This window comes from Capra hircus, chromosome 7, assembly GCF_001704415.2.
Source record: "Capra hircus breed San Clemente chromosome 7, ASM170441v1, whole genome shotgun sequence".
Lineage (NCBI taxonomy): Eukaryota > Metazoa > Chordata > Mammalia > Artiodactyla > Bovidae > Capra > Capra hircus.
The window spans coordinates 56,384,358-56,411,746 of record NC_030814.1 but is presented as its reverse complement, the minus strand read 5'-3'; the positions used below and the strand labels follow the sequence as shown (position 1 = coordinate 56,411,746).

Below are 27,389 nucleotides of genomic sequence, written 5' to 3'. Positions count from 1 at the left end.
TTTCCTCCCAGTTATATTGCCCTCTGCTTTCAAGGCTCACCACAGATTCTGCAGTGAGAGTGTTTCCTGGTGTTTGGAAACTTCTCTCTTTTTAACACTCCCTTCCCGGGATGGAGCTCCATCCCTACCATTTTTGTTTCTTTTTTTGTCTTTTATATTTTTTCCTACCTCCTTTTGAAGACAATGGGTTGCTTTTCTGGGTGCCTGATGTCCTCTGCCGGCATTCAGAAGTTGTTTTGTGGAATTTACTCAGCGTTTAAATGTTCTTTTGATGAATTTGTGGGGGAGAAAGTGTTCTCCTTGTCCTATTCCTCTGCCATCTTAGGACCGCCCCTCGAATCATAGTATATTTACATAAATGTCTTTCTCCATTCATAATGGAGAATGAATATTATGAAAGACTCAAGATTTTAGAAAAAGACAAAAACCAAAATACAACTAATGTTTATACGCAGGAAATTCAGACTGTATGGTAAGGAATGACATATAGATCAGTGGAACAGGCAAGAGAATCCAGAAATAGGGTCCACATATATAGGGTCAATTAATTTGGATAAAGATGTCAAAGTAGTTTAGTGGGGGAAACGACAGTCCTTTCAACAAATGGTACTAATGTAATTGGACATCTATATGAGGAAAAATAAATTCAACCCTTATCTTAAACTATGTACAGAAATTGACTCAAAATAGACAAATGATCCTAAACCTAAGAGATAAAACTGTTAAACTTCAAGATTTAGGAGAGAATCTATCTTTGCTATCTTGTTGTAGAAAAGATTTCTTGGCTAGAACACAAAGAGCAGGAACCATGAAAGAAAAATCTGATTAACTGAACCTTATCCATTAAAAAAAAAAAAATCTGCTCTTTAAAATATATTAGGAAAAAGAAAAGATGAGCTACAGATCAAGGGAAAATATTTGTAAAATATATGTCTGAATAATGATTTATAGCCTGAATGTATTAAAAATAACTTGCAATTCAGTTTTTAAAATGGACATAAGATTTGAACAAATAGTTCACCAGAGAAAATATATAGATGACCAAAAAGCACATGAAAAGATGACCAACATCATTAGTCATTAAGGAAAATCAAATTTCAAAAAGGAGTTATTTCTACATACCTAATAGAGCTAAAATTTCAAAATTAAACACACAGTTGTATCATGTGTTGACAAATATATGAAGCAACTAGAGTTCTCCTGTTGGCTACTGCGAATGCAAAATAGCCCAACTGTTTTGGAAACCATTTGATAGGTTTGATAAAGTTGAACATATTTACCATATGACCTACTCCTACATATTTTGACCCAGTTCTACCTCTGAGTATTTACTTAGGAGACAAAAAAGTAGTTCATAAGACCCATTGCAAGTATTTATAGCAGCTTTATTCATAACAGTCAAAAATTGAAAACAGCACAAATTCCATCAACTAGTCAGTGGATATGCCCATAAAATTGAATACTACTCACTAAGAAAAGGATTGAACTACTTGTATATGCAGCAGCATGGTGAATTTCATGAGTATTATGCCATGGAAAGGGGTTGCCAGGGGCTGGAGATGGAGGGAGGGAAGTGACTGTGGAGAAAGAGGCACAAGAGAGTTTGGAGAGGGTATGAGGAAAATGACTTATATCTTGATTGTGGCAGTGGTTACATGACTATATATATTTGTCAAAAATCATGGAACTGTATACTTTAAAAAGGTGAGTTATACTTCAGTAAATTTGACTTTAAAACACACATGCAAGAGAGGATTCTCAATTTTCCTGCTCAGACAAAATTGCAAATTAAAGTAGATGAGCTGTTTTTCTTTAACCTGTCAGAGTGACTAAGATCAAATTGTTTGATTCTTCATTGTTGTCAAGGAATTGAGGAGGGAGTCACACTCATTCTTAAATGTAATGGTATAACCTCTGAGAGATAGTTGAACAGTATCTTTCAAAATTAAAAATGCACTTTCTTTTTGACTCAGAAATTCCACTTAGAGGAATTTTTGCTGTAGGTAAGATAATCTACAAGGGAACAGTGGTTTTATATCATTGTTTACCATAGCAAAATCTAGGGAACAACCTGAATCTCTTTGAATGGGGGCATTAAGTATGGTACAGTGAAGTACTGTGAGTAAGATACATTTGTCTACTAATAGGAAACTGTTTCTTAAGATATTATGAAATGAAAATAGTGCACAGAATGGCATCTAGAGTGTGCTTCCATTTGTGGTTTTAGAAAGCTGTACGTAGTCACTTAACTGCTTGTTCATGTACACACTGTTAGAGATCACATACACATGACAAAACTGGTATTTTGTTTTTAATTCATTTATTTTAATTAGAAGATAATTTCTTTATAATATTGTGCTGTTTTTTGCCATACATTGACATGAATCACCCACAGGTGTACATGTGTCCCCCCAACCTGAACCCCCCTCCCACCTCCCTCCCTATCCCATCCCTCTGGGTTGTCCCAGAGCACCGACTTTGAGTGCTCTGCCTCATGCATTGAACTTACACTGGTCATCTGTTTTACATATGGTAATATACATGTTTCAGTGCTATTCTCGCAAATCATCCCACCTTCACCTATGTGGACTATGTGGACTTCCCACATAGTCCAAAAGTCTGTTCTTTACATTTGTGTCTCTTTTGCTGCCTTGCATGTAGGATCATCATTACCCTGTCTAAATTCCATATATATGCGTTAATATACTGTATTGGTGACAAAACTGGTATTGAGTAACCTCTAGCAGGGGAAGTTTTACTTTTGGTGTATATGTATTTGTTTTGTGTGATTTTCTTTCTTTCTTTCTTTTTTTTTTTTTTTTTACCCCATGCATGTGTTACCTTCACAGTTAAAGAGAAAATATTTTAATGTGTATACATTGTAATGTAGCATTAGGAGATTAGTTGTGTATTGGTGACTTTCCTAATCCCTTCACCCAGAAGATCCCTAGTGACTTTGTCAACAGCACAACAGTGGATCACTGGATCTTCTGTGATCCAGTGTGACATTTCTAAGACCATTCCCCCCATGTAACCGTCACTTCCAACCCATATCTCCTACTTCTCTGAATTCATGCAGGGAGTAGGTTGAAGAGGAATGCCTCTACCTATATGATGCCTTTCTGTACATTGGACTGCTCCTCTAGCTTAGGTCAGTGTTACTAAGTCTATAATCGTCAAGCCACCTGGTGGAAAGAAATGTACTGAGTTATGAAGGAAATTGTCAATTATGTCTCTGTATCATATGCAGGTGCTGCCAGAAAGCTTCTGTAAGTGAGGGGAGCTTTGGTAGGGAGGGGAGCTTGGGCAGTACTTTCTGAAAATGGGGTGGTTTGGGAGGCTGTATTCAATTTAGTTTGGACATTAAATGAATTAAAATGAACGTACTCAAGTTATGAACTTTGCCTCATCAGTGCTATAAAAAGCCCTTTAGCCTGGCTGTAATTTGACTCTCCTCTGTGTAATGTTACACAATATTCCTATGGTTACAGAGCCCGAATAAGTGGAAGCTAATCATTAGTTTGCTAAATGTGGTTCATGGAACAGTTCACAACTCCCAGACCTGCCAACTGCTGCTTATTTAGTGTCATGTTCACTCTTCTTGGGTAGAAGTTGGTTTGTTCCTCAGAAAAATGTACAGTAACATCTGTCTTGCATCCAAGAACCATGCACTGTGGCAGCTTTCCATGTGTCTTGGGGGTAGGGAGGGAGGAAGGTCATGGTAAGCGAAGTTGTTTGGTACCTACACTTCCACAGGAAGAAACAAACCATTAAGGGAGTGTGAGATGGCAAAGCCAGGAAAGAATTAATGTTATGCCATTCGGAGCCAAACACTTACTGAACCAGGGCCCTGTCAGGAGAACGCACTGAGAACAGTAGATACCAACTGGATTTGTGCCCTTACTTGGGGATTAGGGCCTAAATCCTTAAGCCACTCATGATTTTTTACCTCTTCTCACTAGGATGAAAGTAAATGGAAAAGGTGTCATGCCCACCTGTGGGCGTTTCCATCTGCAAGGCTGTGGGCCCTGCAGGAGGATCCTCTTTCTTCTGAGACTGTCCAGAAAGAGAGAGTCTGGTTGCTGTCTCCATTTACCTGCTGCAACGTTTAGACCTCTTTGGATTGTAAAGAACAGAGAACCTGACCTTAACTGGCTTAAGCAAAAAGGGACTTTTTTGGCTTATTTGATTAAAAAGGCATGGTGGTCTACAGAGGCTCAGACCATGTCATCCAGACTCTCAGCCTCTCCCTGTGGCTTTGTCTGTCAGACTATACTCTCAGGCTCCACGTGGTGGCATTCAGGGCAGCAGTATAGCCCCCCCCACCCCCCCCCCAGGTGCACAGTGAGTGCTTTTTCTTCTTTCCTAGAGAAGTCCTGGACTTCATGCTGACTGACCTGGCTTAGGTCTTGGACCATCCCTGAACCAGTCCCTGGGTTCAGAAACATCTCATCCTCCCCCCGCCCCAACCTGGAAGAGTGGGGCCTCACCTGAGCGTGGGGAGTAGGTGTAAGAAAAGGGTAGCAGCCCAGCTGAAAATGAACTGAACGCTGTGCAGAAAGAAATGGCAATGGGAGCTGGGAGGCAAATCGCTAGAAGCTGGATTGTCCATTCAGTGCACTGAGAGACTCTGCTTCTGACTTCTTGCCAGCTAGAATCCAGGTTTCTGCTGGTTTCTGAAACAGTTCGTGTTTCCCAACCTCTGCCTCTCCTCTTGCCTGCCTGTGTGCTGCTCAGAAAGACTACAAGAATTATCTCTTCTTTTACAGTATATATTTATCTGAAATACACACATTTGTTTGGAAGTATACACAGAGGAAATGAAGAAATGATCAGGAGTTGATATAATTATGGTGGTTGTTTTTTGCACATCTTGGTTTAGGGCAATTTAAAATATATAAGTAATGGAATCAAGTCATAGTTTTAAAAAAATTAAAAACACAATTCTGCCATTCTCCAACCACACTTTTCTTTTTAGAATATTTCCTTTCAGCTTTCATTCATTTGAGTTTCTCACAAAACTTTGAATCTTTTTTTTTTTTTTGCTTGACATTGCATGATAATTCAGGCATTTTCCATTTTGCAATGTAGTTATCATTTTCATGTAAAGGTGGCATGCTATTCCATCAGGAATAGACCAGGATTAATTTAATCATTCTATCATTGGCTGTTTAGGTTGTTCTTTTAAAATGTATTGTGGTATTATCAATAGTAGTGTAGGGTGGACATTTTGAGTGTATGTAACTTTCTCACATCTTGTCTTATTTCCTGAGGATGGGTTGTGAGAAGTGGGATTACTGTTTCAAAGTGTATAAACATTTTTAGGGCTTGATATATATTGCCAAATTTCTTCTCACATCTCTTGCATTAATTCATCTGCGTCCAGCAGTTTCTGAGAGGATCAGTTTCACTGCATTTTTGCCAGTAGTAGATACTTGGGTTTTTAAAGTTTTCTAATTCCATCAGGAAAAACTAGCTGTCATTTTTGTTTTTACTTTGGATTTCCTTGTTTAGTAGGGAGGTTGAATGCTTTTATGCATGGTTGTTTTTTAGCTATATTTTCTGCTCTGTTTTACCCATTGTCTTTTCTTCTCTTTAGACCCCAAAACAGCTTCTGAAACAGAAATGGATATCTGTGCCGAGTGGGAGATAAAGACCATCACTAGTGCTTTGAAGACCTACCTAAGGTAGGGACTTTCCATTTGCAGGGCATGGTGCCAGCTTGTTATCATGCAATCAAGAAGCAAGCAGTTTTATTTTCAGCCTCCAGAGAACTGATGGGTGGGAGTTTGAGATGTGGAAACAGCTTATGTGTGGGTGCAATTAGCTGAGCTGGTCAAACCAATTATAAATCATCCAGAGTTGATGGATTGCCATTGTGCAATGGTGCCATGAGTGATTTAGGAAGCTTTGCTCTTTTTGAGAAGCTCTCTGATGATCAGCCTTTAACAGAACCTCAAATATGGTATTTCCTGTAATGCTTGGGTAATCAGCTAAGAAAACAAGGAATCACATATCCCATTGTGTTGAGAATGCGTGATTACATACCCTGTGTATTCTGAGAGTTCTGCACCTTGCATAGATAGTGTATTGCTAATGTTGCTCCTTAAAAATGAGAACTTTAATGGTACTCCTTTTTAACTCCTTCTGCTTAGATTGGAAAATATGACTTTGTTGGCGAGAAGACTGCTTTTCTTATAATAATACATGTGTTACTCCTGCTGCCTCCTACCCTTCCCTTGGTTATTAAGGGAGTGGGTGATTGACTAGCTGCTCACATCTCAGTTTCCAAGTGGACTGAAAGGCATGCTAGATGTGAAGCATAGGTATGCTGTAGTTCTCCACTGTGATCCCTCTTGAGCAGGAAAGTGGGGGTCTAGTCATAAACAAAGAGGAGAACTATAATCGGGAATTACATAAGCATTTCTACAAGTCTGTTAAGATTTACTTGGTTCGAAAGCCACAGAAAAGGAATTGGTGATGCCGGTTTTATTGGCTGTTGGGGAATTGCTGGAAGGCTCTTGGTATCAAGAGTAAGATGTCATGTAAGTGATGACTAAGAGTTGAATCAGGGGATCCAGTGAGAATAAAATGAAATCTGAACCAAGGACCATAGATAATCTGTTCAGAAGCTTATTGTTTGGACTATCAGTAAAAATACTCAAATTTTCAGTTAAACATATTCATACACCAAATACTACCATAATAGATTATATAAAGCCTAGATGCTAGAGGTTTATATTTAGTACTTATCTGTGCATCTTGATATTAATTAGCTAATAGACACTATGTATAAAATATATATATTTTTATGATAGCAGGTAAAATTTGATTATGTCATGCCTAATATTAAGGGTTGGCATACTGGAGCAATACTCCATAGGGAATTTGCTATAAAAACACCTACAAAAGTCTCACATAGTGTTTCCAGATGAAGTGATTAATAACAAGCTGCCAGGAAGACGAGTTTAAGACTGATGATTGCAAAAGTTGGGTTAGTTGCCTGTATTTCAGACACATCTTAAAATGCTCTTGTTGTGGGTGAGTCATTGACTGAAAAGGAAATCTCTCAGTTGTGCTAGACTTTTACATTAGCACTTTGCTGGTTTGTGACTGTGAAACGTAAGTTTTGTCTATTCCCTTAAAAAAGGAGAAAGAATGAACATTTCAGGTGAAATCTCAGGACCCTTTCAAAAGGGAAACTAAGTTGAACTAAACTGAGTTGCTCGTTTGCCCATGATCTTTGTCTTTGAGAAATGTAACACAGTCCGCCATCTGGAGGCTGCTGGGTAGTGAGAATAGGACTACTTTTGTTAAACTGACTAGTGTATATCCTTTTATTCCAGAATGCTTCCAGGACCACTCATGATGTACCAGTTTCAAAGAAGTTTCATTAAAGCAGCAAGTAAGTTTTTTATTTGTGACAGTTTCAAGGGAAAGGGAATAGATTTCTCTATTTCAAAGAAAAGTATCCCCAAATAAGTATTACCTAACCCCTTGTATGCTGTGTGTAAACTACCCATATTCACACTCATAAGACTCACAGAATGAAAGCAAAACCAAGTCGGGTTTTGCTAAGGACCTTGTGAGCATACTGAATTTACAGTAGAGGGGAGAAGCTTCAGAAGTGAGCTGGAGGGTAGTGGTACAGGGAAGGGATGAGGTGAAAAAAGCAAATTTGACTTTCTAGTTTTGATTATTGGAGTTCTAACTCCTGGGGCCTTTTCTGGCCCTGGAGGTAACATTTTTCGGAATGACTCAGACTTTGCCCATTACCTAAATTGAGCACGGGATGTTTCCCTGAATCCAACACCGTTTATATAACTTCTCAGTCCTCTTTTCCATCATGGTTTATATAACTTCTCAGTCCTCTTTTCCATCATGGCTGGTATTTACAGCTTCTGGTCAGTCTTCAGCTATATCATGCAAGCCTGGGCGTTATATTACTGGTATTAAAATACATAGGGATTAGGTACAAGCTACCGTAAGCATACTGGAATCTTTCTATGTGGGGCAGGCCTCCTGTACGGGGAAGTAAGATTCTCTATCAGATTTAAATCTGGCACAAATCCCCACCGTGCTGTTATGTCCATAGTATGTGCTTTTCCCTGCTTCCGTTAAGCCATCTGAGTTTGTTTACACTGGTAGCTGCTACTGGCCTCATTAAAGAATACCTCGTGTCCTGGTGGCCTTATCCATGCAGAGTGGCCCCCATAAAACAGGAGAAAGACCTGGGAGAAAACTGAAAGTAAAGATGGTATTTATGTGATTTCTTTCTCAGAGAAATTCCAAACCCATAGCAACCATTCTTTAATTAAAACTCACCTCAGAGCTATAAATAGGTGTGGTGAGTGCCATCAATCTGTTTCCCAGAGACATGACGCCATGTACCCAAGTGCAGCCATTAGAATGTGACAGATCATGATTTAGGTTACAGGTTGGCAGAAACATTTCCTTATTTTATCTGCCATTTCTTTCTTCTCCCTAGCTGGTTGTTTCATGTGATTGGAAATAACTGGACATTTCCTTTGATGTCTTTGATGCAGTCTTGAGACGTTATTTTGATATTTGAAACCCTTGCAGTGTTGTTCACGTACAATGTGTTCATCACTTAATGAGTGCATCAAGTTCCTTCCTTCCTTGAAACAAAGTTCCCACTCTAGGGAGCCAGCCACTCTCAAATTTATTCCCACTCCTGAGTGAGGAGGTTCCGTTTCCTTACCGTACGTCACCGTCTTGGCTTGATTTTTTGGACAGTCTTATTTTTTCATGAACTTTGTCATGGAAAGCATTATTAAAAGCACTTCTATGTACGCTCGTGGTGGATTCATGTCAATGTATGGCAAAACCAATACAGTATTTTAAAGTAAAATAAAGTAAAAATAAAATTTTTTTTTTAAATTAAAAATAAAAAAGCACTTCTAGATCCAGTCAGTCTAGTCATGAGTACATAGAACAGGGTCTTCTCTGTGAGAAATCTTCCCTCTCTTGTGCCCCACCTTTATTTTCCTCTGATTTTTGTCTTGCAAACTGATTTAGTTGTAACTCTGATCCAGTGTTACCTCCCTCCTTCCTTTGCAGAGCTGGAGAACCAGGAGTCTCGGGTCTCTGAAATCCACAGCCTTGTTCATCGGCTCCCAGAGAAAAACAGGCAGATGTTACAGCTGCTCATGAACCACTTGGCAAAGTAGGTTTAAGACTAATTGCTGGTCTTTCTTCAGCCCTGGAAATTTCTTATCTTAGCACAAAAACTGATTTTGGTTCTGCTTATGTTTCCCTTTCTCACTGTTGCGTCAGGGATGCTGAAGGCATAGGAAAGAAATGTGTGAAATGTTAACTCCAGTGGGTCTCAGCAGTAGGCTTTGCAGGGTAGGCTGAGGAGGCTCCCATACGGCCAGGCCATTGGGCACAGTTTTGCAGGACACTTTGTGCTCTTGTGATGATCGAAGTCAAGAAGTGTGTCCTCCATGTTACCAGATCACAAAGCAGACTTTTCAGGAGTTACATGTTCTTGTGATGATTGAGGGCAAACAGGAATATGTTACAAGTTTAGAGAACTTGGATTCGAAATAAAGAGGCCTGAATTCTAAAGTTGATTCTGTTCTTAACAAGCCACTTAACTAGCCCTGGACAAGCCACTGACCTCTCAATTCCTTAGTTTCTTCATCTGTCAAAAATATGGGTAGTAGTCTCCCCCTTCTCTATAATGTCATTGAATTTAAAAGTTACATGTGTTAAGACCCTTGAAGTAGTATAAAAAATGGAGGAATTGGCAAATGCCCATTTGCCTTCTGAGGAAGTCAGTGGGGACTTGATTTTCCTGCTAGGAATACTTATAGTCTTGGAACCATTTGAAATTCTTGTGTGTTTACTGTTGCTTGACCTGTTTTGGATTGGCCTTGCTGATACCCCTTATTGTATCAGCCACTGCATATGTGTGTATTCCAACCTTCTCTTAACTTTGATGGATGTTCTTGATTGGAGACTACAGTCTAAGAAAAGACAGACTATAACAGTTAACCCGAATTGATAAATTTGACATTCTGTGGAACTGATACATTGTAAATCCAGCCGTTATGCATGCATTGTTCTGCCATTAAGTCATGTCTTTTGGGTAAATACTTTGCTGAGGGAGATTATGATGGCTTGTTTTCATATTTCTACTAGTGAAAATGGAACCTGAAAAACACCCCGTCATGTCTGAATCTTTGCAACCCCATGGACTGTATAGTCCATGGAATTCTCTAGGCCAGATACTAGAGTGGGTAGCCGTTCCTTTTTTCAGGGGATCTTTCCAACCCAGGGATTGGACCCAGGACATTCTCACTGCAGGTGGATTCTTTTCCAGCTAAGCCACCAGGAAAACCTAAGAATACTGGAGTGGATAGCCTATCCCTTCTCCAGCTGATCTTCCTGACCCAGAAATTGAACTGGGGTCTCCTGCATTGCAGGTGGATTCTTTACCAGCTGAGCTACCAGGAAGCTCCATATTTCTACTGAGCACTTGATTTTGGAGAGAGAGTATAGATGTTACCATAAAATGTATTCAGATGTTAATGATGAATAAACATAGAGTGGTTTGCATGCTGCTAAGAAGCAATCAGCCAGAGTCAAGGGTTGCTGTATTTTATTTTGAGTCACATTTTTTTTCTTGCCATACCACGTCAAACTTGTATGTTCAAAAACAATTAAGCATAACCGAGAACAGGGGAATGCCCCCCCCACCCCGATGTCAAAGAATCTTGATAGTGTGTTGAAAATAATGAGAACTGGCCTTTACACAGAAATCCCTTGCATTCCTATACACTAATAATGAGAAAGTAGAAAAAGAAATTAAGGAAACAATCCCATTCACCATTGCAACAAAAAGAATAAAATACTTAGGAATATATCTACCTAAAGAAACTAAAGACCTATATATAGAAAACTATGAAACACTGATGAAAGAAATCAAAGAGGACACTAATAGATGGAGAAATATACCATGTTCATGGATCGGAAGAATCAATATAGTGAAAATGAGTATACTACCCAAAGCAATTTACAAATCCAATGCAATCCCTATCAAGCTACCAGCGATATTTTTCACAGAACTAGAACAAATAATTTCAAGATTTGTATGGAAATACAAAAAACCTCGAATAGCCAAAGCAATCTTGAGAAAGAAGAATGGAACTGGAGGAATCAACTTGCCTGACTTCAGGCTCTACTACAAAGCCACAGTCATCAAGACAGTATGGTACTGGCACAAAGACAGACATATAGATCAATGGAACAAAATAGAAAGCTCAGAGATAAATCCACACACATATGGACACCTTATCTTTGACAAAGGAGGCAAGAATATACAGTGGAGTAAAGACAGTCTCTTTAACAAGTGGTGCTGGGAAAACTGGTCAACCACTTGTAAACAGAATGAAACTAGATCACTTTCTAACACCGCACACGAAAATAAACTCAAAATGGATTAAAGATCTAAATGTAAGACCAGAAACTACAAAACTCCTAGAGGAGAACATAGGCAAAACACTCTCCGACATAAATCACAGCAGGATCCTCTATGATCCACCTCCCCGAATTCTGGAAATAAAAGCAAAAATAAACAAATGGGACCTAATTAAAATTAAAAGCTTCTGCACAACAAAAGAAAATATAAGCAAGGTGAAAAGACAGCCTTCAGAATGGGAGAAAATAATAGCAAATGAAGCAACTGACAAACAACTAATCTCAAAAATATATAAGCAACTTATGCAACTCAATTCCAGAAAAATAAACGCCCCAATCAAAAAATGGGCCAAAGAACTAAATAGACATTTCTCCAAAGAAGACATACAGATGGCTAACAAACACATGAGAAGATGCTCAACATCACTTATTATTAGAGAAATGCAAATCAAGACCACAATGAGGTACCACTTCACACCAGTCAGAATGGCTGTGATCCAAAAGTCTACAAGCAATAAATGCTGGAGAGGGTGTGGAGAAAAGGGAACCCTCCTACACTGTTGGTGGGAATGCAAACTAGTACAGCCACTATGGAAAACAGTGTGGAGATTCCTTAAAAAATTGCAAATAGAACTGCCATATGACCCAGCAATCCCACTGCTTGGCATACACACCGAGGAAACCAGAATTGAAAGAGACACATGTACCCCAGTGTTCATCGCAGCTCTGTTTATAATAGCCAGGACATGGAAGCAACCTAGATGTCCACCAGCAGATGAATGGATTAGAAAGCTGTGGTACATATACACAATGGAGTATTACTCAGCCTTAAAAAGAATACATTTGAACCAGTTCTGATGAGATGGATGAAACTGGAGCCGATTATACAGAGTGAAGCAAGCCAGAAAGAAAAACACCAATACAGTATACTAACACATATATATGGAATTTAGAAAGATGGCAGTGATGACCCTGTATGCAAGACAGCAAAAAAGACACAGATGTGTATAGTGAACTTTTGGACTCAGAGGGAGAGGGAGAGGGTGGGATGAATTGGGAGAATGGCATTGAAACATGTATACTATCATGTAAGAATCGAATCACCAGTCTATGTCCGATGCAGGATACAGCATGCTTGGGGCTGGTGCATGGGGATGACCCAGAGGGATGTTGTGGGGAGGGAGGTGGGAGGGGGGTTCATGTTTGGGATCGCATGTACACCTGTGGTGGATTCATGTCAATGTATGGCAAAACCAATACAGTATTGTAAAGTAAAATAAAGTAAAAATAAAAACTTAAAAAAAAAAAAAAGTAGTTCCAGATTCTCTGAGATGACAGTGTGGTGCCTGTTCCACATAACCCAGTCAGGCATTTGCGAAACGGAAAAGCTGGTTTAGATGTTAGTATTCTTGCCTGGAGAATCCCAGGGATGGCGGAGCCTGGTGGGCTGTTGTCTATGGGGTCGCACAGAGTCAGACACAACTGAAGCGACTTAGCAGCAGCAGCAGCATGCACATAAATGGCCTGCACCAGAACAGAGAAAGTTCTAGGTACACCCTCTGTCCAAGTATGTGTGGTGTTGCTCGTTTGTGACTGCTTTATGGCCACTGAGTGCTAGAAGGCCTCCATACCTGCTGGGAGCAGCTGGAGAAAGGATAGGAAGCAGCTGAAAGAAGTTAGGCATTTCAAGCTGTGCAGTTATGATGAGAGTTTAGTTGGACTGAGAGACCAAGAGTCAGTGGTGATCCAGAGGAGCCAGAACTGAATCTTCCCATTTTTAAAACGCCCTGAGGATTGTTAGAGATCCTCAAAGAAAAATAAATAGAAATTAAAAAAAATCTGAAACCCTCAAGGTGGGTATTGAATCATTGAGGTTATTCATCTCTGGTGGATGCTTCACTTTGTCCCTCTGGTTCCACCCTCTTCTCTTCCCACCCCATGAAGTTCAGTCTTTGTCCCTAAGCCAAGGAGAAGTACAGCTGGAATGTGTGTGTTCAAGTTGTAACCTTGACTTTCTGCCTTCTAACAAATTTAAACCAATTTTGTTGCTGAAGTTAGTTAGTTATTTTATAGCATTTCTGGAGCGCTTTGTATTATCTTTGATACTTAACAGTGATTTTTTTTGGTCTTGTGAGGTTCTATGGCAGTTCTTTGTCATATAATCATTAAGAAATCTACATATAGACATGCCCTCATGGTTGTAAGTGGGAGTTGGTTAGAGCTGGTGGTAGGACACACAGACTCCTGTTCTCAGTGTGCTATGTTCTTGGTCTCTGGCAGCTCTAGATTTAAAATCTCTTGTGGAGAAGAGTAGATGGTACTGCTCATCTGCCTGCCAGTGCAGGAGACATAGGAGATGTGGGTTTGATCCCTGGGCTGGGAAGATACCCTGGAGAAGGGCATGGCAGCCCCCTCTGGTGTTCTTACCTGGAGATTCCCATGGGCAGAGGAGCATAGTGGGCTATAGTCCATAGGTCGCAAAATGTTGGATACGACTGAAGCGACTTAGCCTGTATGCATGCTGAATCCAGTAAGGAGTATTTATTTAGGTTTGAAGAAATCTTTTGGCACCCAGAGGAGGTCTAAGATTCCACATAAATTCTCTATTCTCACTTACGACACTGTCCTATTTTAAAATATAACAAGAAGGGAAAGTTAACTTGGGACAAGAGGTTTGTCTATTTTATTCCTGTTTTCTCAGGTTCAAACTTATCCGAGGATATGCCTGAGCTACTGTTCCTCTGGTCCACTACTTAACAGTCAGCTTCCTTTCTAAGTTTTAGTTTCAGGGTTGGTTCTGCTGGAAAACCTGGTGTTTACTTCTCTCATTACCTACTCTGTTTGCCCTGTATGTCCCAGGCGTCTGGTTCAAAGGGAAGATATTTTGTGTACTTTTTAAAGCACTCTTGAAACACTTTTAAAAATTGATTTCCTTTAGCTGTAGAGGAAGAGTTAAGACATTTTGTATTTAATCCCGACTAGAAATGCATTGGCGGAGGGGTCGGGGGGAAGGTCTTGGAAGGAAGAAAAGAAACTCCAAACCTCCATGCAAATGATTGCCAGGGTTCATCCAAATCACAGACCTCTTGGGTCAGTTTCAGACCTCAGAGGGAACCTAAAAATTATAGGCAGCTCTGCACATATTTTTGTTGTTCCAGCTTAAATCTACTGTAAAAATTAGATGTTTTCTATTTGGAATGTGGAATAAAGCATACAGTCTGGAGTCATGTGCTTCAAAGCACAGTTACACTCACTTGGGGAGCTTGTTTACATGGACAGTGCTGGGCCCCACCCTTAGTCTTTTAAATTGGACTCTGCCTGGGAATCTGCATTTCTGATTTACTTCGCAGGTAAACCAGATGCAATCTTTTGAGAATTACTGGGCTCAAGAATGGCCATATGAAGCAGTTTTCTAGGAGGGATAAATGATTTTGGGAGGAATGGATTGGTATTTAGGAGGCTATTAGAAATAAAGAAAAAGAAACTCAAAGCAACAAGTTCAAAAAGTAGATTTTACTTACATAATGTAATTACAAAAAAAAAAATTCAACTTTGATTTCCTGTGTCTCTACAATTCTCCTTTCACTAAATTGGGTGTTCAGCAAATGATTTTGTTCTAAAGTCACGCACAAGGAATTTTTAATAATAAAGAAAATCGCCCCCAACTGGCTGTTGCACCTTGTGGAAATCTTTTAACCTCTTTAAGCCTGGTTTCCTGACTTTCCCTTCCAATCATGTGAGTCTCTGTTTTCATCAGGTAGGAAGGGGGCAAAAAAAAAAAAAAAAAAAAAAAAATCCCCAGTCTTATAAATGTAGAAGGAAATAAGATTAGATGAGTAATAAAGACTAATTTCATGGTAATTCCCTGATGTTTACATATTATTATGATTCCAAGTATGTTGAATATCCCCACACATACCATTCACAGTGGCTCACTGGAACTTTATTACAGTGTTTATGCTGCATGGGAGGATTCAAACAGTACCTTTTCACAGCTGGTTTTCCCAAAACACTTACTGAGACATAAATCTTAGTCTCTTTTCTTTTTTGAAGCAACTATTCCTTCGTTCCTAGGGTGTTTTCAGGGAACCATTTTCTTGCTTTTCCAAAGAAGTACTATATCATTTGAGATGCTTTGGGCTGCAAGAAACAGAAAATCCAGTTTACAGTGGCTTATGCAATACAAGGGAATCTATTGTCTCATTACACAAAATAAGTCCAGAGGCTTGGTTAACTTCTTGGCTCATGAAGTGCTTGCATTATTTCCATGGCCCTGGTCACAGCCAACTTCACTGTGTTGGCTAGCCCTCTCAAGATCATTAAGATGTTACATTGCATTTCTGCATATGAGTATGAGTGGTTGTCCAGGGGCAGAAAGGCATTGCAGTTGACCTCTGAACAACATGGATTTGAACTGTGTGGGTTCATTTATATATGAATTTTTTTTTTACTAAATATGCACTATTTATATGCATAATGCAATATGGTTGAATGCATGGAATATTGTGGGGCAGATGCTTGGCATACAAGTGAGACTTCGTCAAAATATGTAGACTCCTTTGCCACAAGTTATCAAGGGTTGGCCATCTAGTGTGAGTACCTCCAGGCATCCCTGCAAGTTATCACGGATTTATTTACATTTCCTTAATCTACATGCAGAGTGAGTTGGGTTTCTGTAAAGATCAGTCAGTTCAGTTCAGTTCAGTCACTCAGTCGTGTCCAACTCTCTGCCACCCCATGAATCACAGCACACCAGGCCTCCCTGTCCATCACCAACTCCTGGAGTTCATTCAGATTCACGTCCAACAAGTCAGTGATGCCATCCAGCCATCTCATCCTCTGTCATCCCCTTCTCCTACTGTCCCCAATCCTTCCCAGCATCAAAGTCTTTTCCAGTGAGTGAACTCTTCGCATGAGGTGGCCAAAGTACTGGAGTTTCAGCTTCAGCATCATTCCTTCCAAAGAAATCCCAGGGCTGATCTCCTTCTGAATGGACTGGTTGGATCTCCTTGCAGTCCAAGGGACTCTCAAGAGTCTTCTCCAACACCACACTTCAAAAGCATCAATTCTTCAGCGCTCAGCCTTCTTCACAGTCCAACTCTCACATCCATACATGACCATGGGAAAAACCATAGCCTTGACTAGACGGACCTTAGTTGGGAAAGTAATGTCTCTGCTTTTGAATATGCTATCTAGGTTGGTCATAACTTTTCTTCCAAGGAGTAAGTGTCTTTTAATTTCATGGCTGCAGTCACCATCTGCAGTGATTTTGGAGCCCCCCCAAAAAAAGTCAGCCACTGTTTCCCCATCTATTTCCCATGAAGTGATGGGACTGGATGCCATGATCTTCGTTTTCCGAATGTTGAGCTTTAAGCCAACTTTTTCACTTTCCACTTTCACTTTTATCAAGAGGCTTTTTAGTTTCTCTTCACTTTCTGCTATAAGGGTGGTGTCATCTGCATATCTGAGGTTATTGATATTTCTCCTGGCCATCTTGATTCCAGCTTGTGTTTCTTCCAGTCCAGCATTTCTCATGATGTACTCTGCATAGAAGTTAAATAAGCAGGGTGACAATATACAGCCTTGACGTACTCCTGTTCCTATTTGGAACCAGTCTGTTGTTCCATGTCCAGTTCTAACTGTTGCTTCCTGACCTGCATACAGACTTCTCAAGAGGCAAGTCAGGTGGTCTGGTATTCCCATCTCCTTCAGAATTTTCCACAGTTTATTGTGATCCACACATTCAAAGGCTTTGGCCTAGTCAATAAAGCAGAAATAGATGTTTTTCTGGAACTCTCTTGCTTTGTCCATGATCCAGTGGATGTTGGCAATTTGATCTCTGGTTCCTCTGCCTTTTCTAAAACCAGCTTGAACATCAGCAAGTTCACGGTTCATGTATTGCTAAAGCCTGGCTTGGAGAATTTTGAGCATTACTTTACTAGCATGTGAGATGAGTGCAATTGTGTGGTAGTTTGAGCATTCTTTGGCATTGCCTCTCTTTGGGATTGGAATGAAAACTGACCTTTTCCAGTCCTGTGGCCACTGCTGAGTTTTCCAAATTTGCTGGCATATTGAGTGCAGCAATTTCACAGCATCATCTTTTAGGATTTGAAATAGCTCAACTGGAATTCCATCACCTTCACTAGCTTTGTTCATAGTGATGGTTTCTAAGGCCCATTTGACTCTACATTTCAGGATGTCTGGCTCTAGATGAGTGATCACACCATCATGATTATCTGGGTCTTAAAGATCTTTTTTCTATAGTTCTTCTGTGTATTCTTGCCACCTCTTCTTAATATCTTCTGCTTCTGTTAGGTCCATACCATTTCTGTCCTTTATTGAGCCCAGCTTTGCATGAAATGTTCCCTTGGTATCTCTAATTTTCTTGAAGAGATCTCTAGTCTTTCCCATTCTGTTCTTTTCCTCTATTTCTTTGCATTGATCGCTGAAGAAGGCTTTCTTATCTCTTCTTGCTATTCTTTGGAACTCTGCATTCAGATGCTTATATCTCTCCTTTTCTCCTTTGCTTTTTGCCTCTCTTCTTTTCACAGCTATTTGTAAGGCCTTCCCAGACAGCCATTTTGCTTTTTTGCATTTCTTTTCCATGGGGATGGTCTTGATCCCTTTCTCCTGCACAGTGTCACGAACCTCATTCCATAGTTCATCAGTCACTCTAGCTGTCAGATCTAGGCCCTTAAATCTATTTCTCACTTCTGCTGTATAATCATAAGGGATTTTATTTAGGTCATACCTGAATGGTCTAGCGGTTTTCCCTACTTTCTTCAATTTAAGTCTGAATTTGGCAATAAGGAGTTCATGATCTGAGCCACAGTCAGCTCCTGGTCTGGTTTTTGTTGACTGTATAGAGCTTCTCCATCTTTGGCTGCAAAGAATATAATCAATCTGATTTCAGTGTTGACCATCTGGTGATGCCCATGTGTAGAGTCTTCTCTTGTGTTGGAAGAGGGTGTTTGCTATAACCAGTGCATTTTCTTGGCAAAACTCTATTAGTCTTTGCCCTGCTTCATTCCACATTCCAAGACCAAATTTGCCTGTTACTCCAGGTGTTTCTTGACTTCCTACTTTTTGCATTCCAGTCCCCTATAATGAAAGGGACATCTTTTTTGGGTGTTAGTTCTAAAAGGTCTTGTAGGTCTTAATAGAACCGTTCAACTTCAGCTTCTTCAGCGTTACTGGTTGGGACATAGACTTGGATTACCATGATGTTGAATGGTTTGCCTTGCAAAGGAACAGAGGTCATTCTGTCGTTTTTGAGATTGCATTCAGGTACTGCATTTCGGGCTCTTTTGTTGACCATGATGGCTACTCCATTTCTTCTGAGGGATTCCTGCCCACAGTAGTAGATATAATGCTCATCTGAGTTAAATTCACTTATTCAGTCCATTTTAGCTCGCTGATTGCTAGAATGTCGACATTCACTCTTGCCATCTCTTGTTTGACCACTTCCAATTTGCCTTGACTTATGGGCCTGACATTCCAGGTTCCTATGCAATATTGCTCTTTACAGCATCGGACCTTGCTTCTATCACCAGTCACATCCACAGCTGGGTATTGTTTTTGCTTTGGCTCCATCCCTTCATTCTTTCTGGAGTTATTTCTCCACTGATCTTTAGTAGCGTGTTGGCCACCTACTGACCTGGGGAGTTCCTCTTTCAGTATCCTATCATTTTGCCTTTTCATACTGTTCATGGGGTTCTCAAGGCAAGAATACTGAAGTGGTTTGCCATTCCCTTCTCCAGTGGACCGCATTCTGTCAGACCTCTCCACCATGACCCGCCTGTCTTGGGTAGCCCTGTGGGCATGGCTTAGTTTCATTGAGTTAGACAAGGCTGTGGTCGTAGTGTGATTAGATTGACTAGTTTTCTGTGAATATGGTTTCAGTGTGTCTGCCCTCTGATGCCCTCTTGCAACACCTACCATCTTACTTGGGTTTCTCTTACCTTGGGCGTGGGGTATCTCTTCATGGCTGCTCCAGCAAAGTGCGGCTGGTGCTCCTTACCTTGGACGAAGGGTATCTCCTCACCACCGCCCTTCCTGACCTTCAATGTGGGATAGCTCCTCGAGGCCCTCCTGCACCCGCGCAGCCACCGCTCCTTGGATGTGGGATTGCTCCTCCCGGCCACCGCCCCTGGCCTCAGGCGCGGGGTGGCTCCTCCCAGCCGCTGCTCCTGACCTCGGATGCGGGGTAGCTCCTCTCGGACCTTCCTGCACCATTGCAGCCTGGCACTCTCGGCTGCTGCCCCTGACCTTGGATGTGGGGTAACTCCTCTTGGCTGCCGCCCTTCGGGCATGGAGTCCTCCCGGCTTCTGCCCCTGACCTCGGACGTGGGGTAGCTCCTCTTGGCCACACTTAGTGCACCAGTCGCAGCCACCGGCAAAGATGCCTGTGGTTATAAAGAAAATCATTGTTAGGCCTTAGCACCAAGGAGGTTGGACCCTGGTAGTTAACTAGCATTTCTGAAGTTCTCAAGGTTAAAATGTAAAGAAGTGGATACTTGACGTTAGCATATATCTTACAGATACTCTGCTATTCCTTCTTCTTTCACCCCAAATCTAGAAGATTTAGCTTCTTGAAGAGCTGTTGAACACATGAGCAGTGCTTTCCATTTCCTTGCCATCAAGGCTAGTCTAAACAAAATAGGCGTGGAATTTTATAAAGCACATTTAAAAGGAAACAGTACTTTTGAGATGATGGCTTTCTAAGATGAAAAGCTCCTGTGAGCTTCTCTGGCAGCCTTTCCTCAGACATACACCCTGGCTTCAGAACCTTCTTCTCTCTAGTAACCACTAGATACCTACTGCTGCTGGCACAGAATTGCCAGGCTGCTGGGCCATGGATGATGTGGCCTGAGAACCCCACAGAGCCACATTGGCCACATTCTCCAGGCCTCTTTGGCTTCTGCCTCACTGACTGCTATCCCGAACAGATCGTTCCGGTGATTTTAACCCCTCACCATCTTGTGAATTCATCCAGTTTCCTTCGTGTCCATTACTGCCAGCCTAGGTCAAGCTGTCGTCATCTCTTCCCTAGACTGCTTCCCAGCTTGCTCTGGCTGGTGGAGCTCTGGCTCCCTGCCAGGCCACAGAATGCATGCTCTGTGGCTGGGGAAACTTGGAACACTGCAGATCCCAACATGTGATTCCCCTGCTTAAAAAAGACTTCAAAGGCAGCTTTCCCCCTGCTCTTAAGACAGAACTCTGGATATGGCCTCCCAAGGCCTTCTCTGGACTGGGACTTTCAGACTTTGCAGCCTTATCTTCATCACTTGTGATCACATTGCATCTCTACTGCCTGGCGCACAGTGAACATGCATGAGTATTTGTTGGGTAGAAGCATGCAGCACCCCCCATCTCAACCTTCTCCTTCCCCACCCTGTGTTAGGAAAGGTCCCTCCCCAGCTTCTGCCAGCCAGAGTCTCCCTTTTTCTTTAGCCTCAGCTCCCACACTGCTGCCTATAGGAATCGTTTCTGCCTCAAGTACCCCCATGCTGTCCTGAACTCCCATAGCCTCTGCTTATTCCTCTTTTAATGTGTATCACATTCACCCTGGGGGACAGTTTACAGGGTGTGCAGCTTCTCACTCCTACTAGGTCATAAGCTGTCAGGGGACAGGAAGTCTGTCTTCCTTTATCTTTGTGTCTTACCTAGAAGTTGCAAACAAGGGCCTCCAGCCAGAGCAGCCCACACATGTGCTCTATTTGGTATTGTTGTCCCACACATTGCTGTTTTTAAAATTTGGACAGGTTTCCAGCATTTTTAACAGGGGTCATTTTACTTGGAAAACTTCAGATCTTCTTGTGAGCAATTGGCTGGAACTGAGTGAGAGCTACACCCTATCCCTTGGGCATGCCTTCTTCAGTTTGCCTAGTTCAAAGATTGAAGGCAAAAGGAGAAGCTGGTGGCAGAGGATGAGATGGTTAAATAGCATCCCTGACCCAACGGACATGAATTTGAATAAACCCTGAGAGGTAGTGGAGGACAGAGGAGCCTGGCTTGCTATAGTTCCGGCTGTGTCCAACTCTTTGATTGCAAAGAGTTGCAACTTTGCAATCAAAGAGTTGGACAGAACTTAGCAACTGAATAATAACAACAATAGTCCCTATTGTGCCTGGCCTATTTCTTTCCTGCCCCCTACCTGCCTGACCCTGGGCAGACACTTGGATGTTCAGCCATTGGCCTGACTATCTGCTCATCCCAAAAGAGGACCTTGATATTTGGTGATCCCATAATGAACAAGCAGAAATGGGCTGGCAAAATTGTTTCCCTGACCAGTTCTGTTTTAATCCTGAAAGGTTTATTGTTTTTGATAGATTGGAGGTCCCTGGCAGAAGTAGAAGATACTGCTTCCAGGCCTGTTTATGTGTATGGGGCAGGGAAGAGAGTGCATTTTTTTAAGGCTAAGAATGGAATTCTCAAAGGACCTTCTCTAGCTATTTTTGGTGGAGCCAAAGGAAAATCTATTTAAAGGGCCACTACAAAGAGGACAAGTGCATATTTTGAAGCAAACAGGCATTAGCACTTTAGCACTTTAAATTAATGGAAATACAGGTGACGTCAGAACTCAAGCCTTACTCAGCCTACTTGCCAGATGTCACTTACTTTCAACCCAGGAATTTCTCTCTTTTGTGACCTTCCAGCCTTCAGGGTTAGAGAAGGAAAGATACAAGTTCAGATGTTTTGCTTTAAAAAAAAATAACAACAAAATTTCTGAATTCAAGGAACTGAATCTTTCACATCATAAGAAATAACCCATTCTGAAAGGGGAAATGCTTGGCTTCAAGCTGTTAATGCTCAGTAGTCTTAGAGCTTCTTTGATTTAGATCTCTTGTTTGTTTTGATTTGTTCCACTTCTGTTTGGGTTAATTTTCTCAGAGACTTTCCTGGTTTTTGATATACCTCTGATGATTCCTCTTCTGAACCCCTGGAGTCACCTATGGAGTTCCTTTTCAAATTCAGGGAGGAGCAAAGGAGAGGATGCTGTCTTCCTCTCAGTGGCTGCCCCCTATTATTTCAGGATCTTATGGAAGTGAGAGTATCATCAAGTGTGAACACAACTTTGTTTCTTTTTTGTCAGCCCTTGCCAGAGCCAGATTTCTTCCCATCCTTCCTTCTTCTTTCTTTCTCCCTTCCTTCCTTTTCTAATTTTGAGTCCCCTCTCTCTTTCTCTTGATGAGTCTAGCTAAAGGTTTGTCTTTTCTATTTACCTTTTTAAAAGCCAGCTCTTGGTTTCGTTGATCTTTTTTCTTTGTCTTTTTAATCTCTCTCTCATGTATCTCCGCTCTTATGAGCCAGCTTTCTTACGTGTTGGCCCCAGGGGTTGGTTTCATTAAAGGTCTCTCTTTGGCTCAGCGTCAGTGACTGATTCACTGGCACTGTTTTGTGTACTGAAGCCCTCTCTCACCGCATCCTCTTTGCATTGCACAGTGAACATTATCTGTGATACTTATTTTCTTACACTGACTGGTTTTTCAACGAACTCCTGACTGTTGTGGCTCAAACAGGGCAGCTGCAGTGAGGCAACTGGCAGACTTTGGGGTAACTGTAGTTCGTCTAAGGTGCTTGAGCACAGTGGTGAAGAGAGAACATTCTGGAGCCAGACTACCTAGTTTTACCCATCTCTTCTGAAACCTTGTGTGAATGTCTTCACTGATTTATGACCAAGTGTTCTCATCTGGACTTCCCTGGTGGCTCAGATGGTAAAGGGTCTGTCTACAATGCAGGAGACCTGGGTTCGATCCCTGGGTAGGGAAGAATCCCTGGAGAAGGAAATGGCAACCCACTCCAGTACTCTTGCCTAGAAAATCCCATGGACAGAGGAGCCTGGTGCAGGCTCCTGTCCACGGGGTCGCAAAGAGTCAGACACGACTGAGCGACTTCACTTTCACTTTTCTTATCTGAATAAGGATACATAATAATTGTATCAGAAACATTTAAATTAGCATATCAGATTCTTCTGGCTTCTCCTGTGCATATTTCATCCAGCGCTGTGGGTACTGGTTGTGTAGCCTTCAACTCATTTCGTGCAGGTGCAGCTTGATAGCTTATAGCCTCATGCCCATACTGTGTGCCCCTGCCTCTTACCTGCTAGCCCAGGGAGACATGACGCAAGCTGCCATCCACATTCATATGGCCTGGAAGTAAAGGAGTATTAAAAAAAAAAAAAAAACCCTCCAAGGGGAAACCGTTGACTAACAGAAGGTTAGAGCTGGGTGTCTTGAATAGCAGTCATTAAGTAGCTTCTTGGGAGATGATCCCAAGAGATGAGCAGCTATTGGTGCTTGAACCAAGAAGGGGTTAACTTCCCTGCCTTGTTCCTCCCAAGAAGCCCCCTAGAAGCACAGAATCATCTCTGCCTTCACCTCAGGCTCTTTTTTCTGGGAAAACTAAAGACAATAATAGCATGTATCCTCTTAGAGTCTTTGTGAGAATTTAGTTAACTCATCCACCTAAACCTCTTAAAAGAACATCTGGCAAGTAGTATATCCATTGTCCATGTAGACTTTTACAGTGTATTTGAGAAATCAGGGGATGGAGGAAGAAGAGTCGTGGAGCTGTACCTTAAGGTGAGGGAAGATGGTGAAATTATTCTAATGATTAAATCCAAGCAAGGCATTCTTACTGATGGGATGGGGCGTTCTCCACAGTTCTGTTCTTGGCAAGCAAAATCCGTAGGGCTGAATGCTGAAAAGTAGCACACAGGACTCTGACCCACTTGGGAGATTTGCATGTGTATATGTGTTTACTTTTACTTGGCTTTTGTTTTCTCGGCAGTTTGTGCATGTTTGGCCCAAAGGACTGAGAATCTCTCTCACTCTTCCTAGCAAAGGGTGAGCCAGCAAGGGGTCAGCCAGGAGAAAGCTGTTGCTATCTGCTCTCAGGTCGCACTTTACACAAAGCCTTACAGTGTCCTGTGAGTGTCCATGATTCAGATGTCCTGTGGGGCAGCACACCTGTTTGAAAGAACGAGCTGTGTGGCGCTGATCTCCATGGGAGGTTATAGACTCCTCACCCTCAGTCCCTTGCTTCTTGGTGTTGCAAGGCTGATTTCATCTCAGAAGCAGCTGTCTTTGCTGCAGTTCAATAACTCTTAATTTCCTGGAGGGGGAACAACACATTATATCATGAGGACTCATCTTAGTCTGCACGGTCTGGAAATTCCCAGTCTTCTTTGTGATCTTCGAAGTGTTTCTCTTTGTGGGAGAGTCTGACTTATCTTCTTTCTTAGCGTGACTGCCTCTCAGATGCCATTCCCAGATTAAAGTCTCATCCAGTGTGAGAATGGTTCTCCCTGCCTCCAGTTTCCCCCTCTATGCAGTCTTCATGTGGGTTTCCTTCCCTGAGTCTGTAAAATCTGTGATGAAGTATTAATCTGAGCTCTAAGGACAGTTATATATATGTTTGTCTTCATTCCGTCTTGATAGACACTTTGACTGTTTAACTCAAAAGAGGGTCTGAAGAAACATTAAGGCAATTTGAATTTCGGTATCAATCCTTCCTGCTTTCTCCCATGGATTGAAATGCTGTTCTTTCAGCAGTTTAGCATGCGGGTTTAGGGCTACCAGTTAGGTATCATAAGTATACATCAATATGTCTTGGTTCTTTCAGTAAGTGGTAGAGGAACCCATCATATTTGGCTGGTTGGTCCATTGCAAGCAACTCTTATATACCTGGAGATGCATAGTCTGATAGAACAGAATCAGTTTCATTCAAGTCAGACTTTGAGTGAGAAATTGGGGTAACCTTAAGGCCTCAAGGAAGAACTGGTGTATTAGATCTTTGCCTGTAAACAACAAAAGTCAACTGTCGCTAGTTTTTAAAAAGAAGGGAATTTACTGGCAGTCCTCTGGGAGTAACCGAAAACAGAGTTGAGCTATCAGCTGTTGGAACACAACCTCAAGGGCAGTTACGTGCCTTGCATCCTACTTCATGTCCCTGTGCCGTTTTACTCTTCTCTAGGTGATTCTCTCAGATGTTGCTTCCTGTTTCATTGACAGAATAGGTACGACAGGAGAATGTCTACAGTCGATGACACCTTTGCCCATATTTCTACTTTCCCTCCATTGTGTGCTAGAGGAACGCTCGGCGCTCCTCCCTAAAGGTAGTTCCATCACTGGGGCAGAAGAGCTGATCCGCAGTTGCATCCAGAAGGGTTTGGCTCCAATAGTTTTCCCCTCTGTCTCCTTGGCGGCTCGTTTTCAGTCTCATTTTCTGTACCGCAAGACTTTAATCCTTAGAACTGCTCTGCCCACTCTCGCTCCTCTCTCTCTACAGTGAGGTCTTGCTCTAGAATTGCAGCCTGCAGCTCCAGTGCTCCCTACCCATGACCACTGCTGATTTTTTTTTTTCCATAGCATGTATCACCGTCTAATATAGTATGTGTTTGACTTATTTATTGTTGTTTTCTTTGCACTGAAGTGTAAACAGTTTGACGTTGAAAATTTGTCTGTCACCACACTGCTTGCAGCAAAGCTTTGCGTATTTATCGAATAATGAATGAACTAAAGGGTAGAAAATGTCCAGGGAACTCATGCTGGCCCTGGAGCACTACTTTTTGAATGTCTCACCTCTGACCACCTTTTCTTCTTATGGTTCCACTACAGGTTAATGTTTCTAATAAAGAGAGTGCAGTGACCTCCCTTGTGTAATGCACTCAACTTCTGTGGTGAGGCGGTAGCCGGGTACTCAGCTAACCTTCTTGTTAGAACCGCATGTCACGGGAGAGGGCAATCTAAGGAAAAATTGGAGGCTATCATTCAAAGGTTGCCAGGCAAGTGAAAATATTAGGTAGTCACAAGAGTTGTGTTTGCTGAAACACATTTCTTATAAATGCCTGGATAACTTTATTATGCATTGTTTTGTAGCTGGTGGGATAGAAAAAAACAAACATTGCTTTCAGATATTTCTCTAATACCTGGTTGCACGGCTCAGTTCCCCAGAATGCTTGATTCTGTTTTTCATGAGCTAGCTCTTGACAGGAGCCTGTGGTCTCCCTTCAGAGCATGTCTTCATACACACCCTGGGCCCAGAATCACCTTCAGGGGTGGTTGAAGGAGTGAAGGTGTGAGCTTGGTTAACCATGTCCCAGAACTAGACACACTTGAACACATTTCCTTAGGTCACCAAGCAAATGGGGGTTTCCCATTTCAAACCTGCCTCTTAGTCTAGCAGGCTAGTCGGATTTTCTTTTTCTCACTATTGAAAGATAACCTTAACATTTTGCTGCTTTAAGGGCCACACTTTCCTTCTCACTTGAATTACCACCTAAACTGCTTTGCATGCCACATGGACAAGCTTTTCCCCCAGCATTGTTGCATGTCTCACACAGTCCATCTCCCTGGCCATACCAGGTGGTTAAAGAGGAAGAGAACATGGGCAAAACCATAGGTTTGCTGAAGTATAATTGACTTAAAAATACCATATTGGTTCCATGTGTATAACATAGTGGTTTACTATTTTTATATATTACTAAATGATCACCACACTAAGTCAATTTACCATCTGTCACCAAAAGTTGCTGTAATGTTCTTGACTGTATTACCTGTACTGTACATTATGTCCTCGTGACTTAATTTATTTTACCACTAGAATTATGTACTCTTTAATTCCCTTCACCTGTTTTGCCCCCCACCCCCACTCCTCCCCTCTGGTGACCACTGGTTTGTTCTGTTTTTATGCATGTCTCTATTTTGTTGTTTGTTTGTTTGTTTTGTTTTTTAGATTCTGAATGTCAGTGAAATCAAAAGTATTTGCCCTTCTCTGTCTGACTTACTTCACTTAGCATAATACCCTCTAGGTGAATCCATGTTGTCACAAATGGAAAAATTTCATTATTTTTTTTGAGTAAAATTTCAGTGTTTGTGTATCACACCTTCTTTATCCATTCATGCATCATTGGACACTTAGGTTACTTCCGTATCTTGTCT

General features: G+C 41.5%; 1 protein-coding gene across 3 annotated transcripts in view; it reads left to right on the top strand.

Moving 5' to 3' along the window:
* Positions 1-27,389, top strand: part of ARHGAP26 (Rho GTPase activating protein 26) — a 481,157-nt gene that overhangs the window by 302,249 nt on the left and 151,519 nt on the right. For all 3 annotated transcript variants that reach the window (XM_018050208.1, XM_018050206.1, XM_018050207.1), the window contains exons 15-17: positions 5,600-5,687; positions 7,347-7,405; positions 9,082-9,187. In XM_018050208.1, coding sequence (XP_017905697.1) covers positions 5,600-5,687; positions 7,347-7,405; positions 9,082-9,187 — 253 coding nt within the window. The remainder of the gene's footprint in view (positions 1-5,599; positions 5,688-7,346; positions 7,406-9,081; positions 9,188-27,389) is intronic.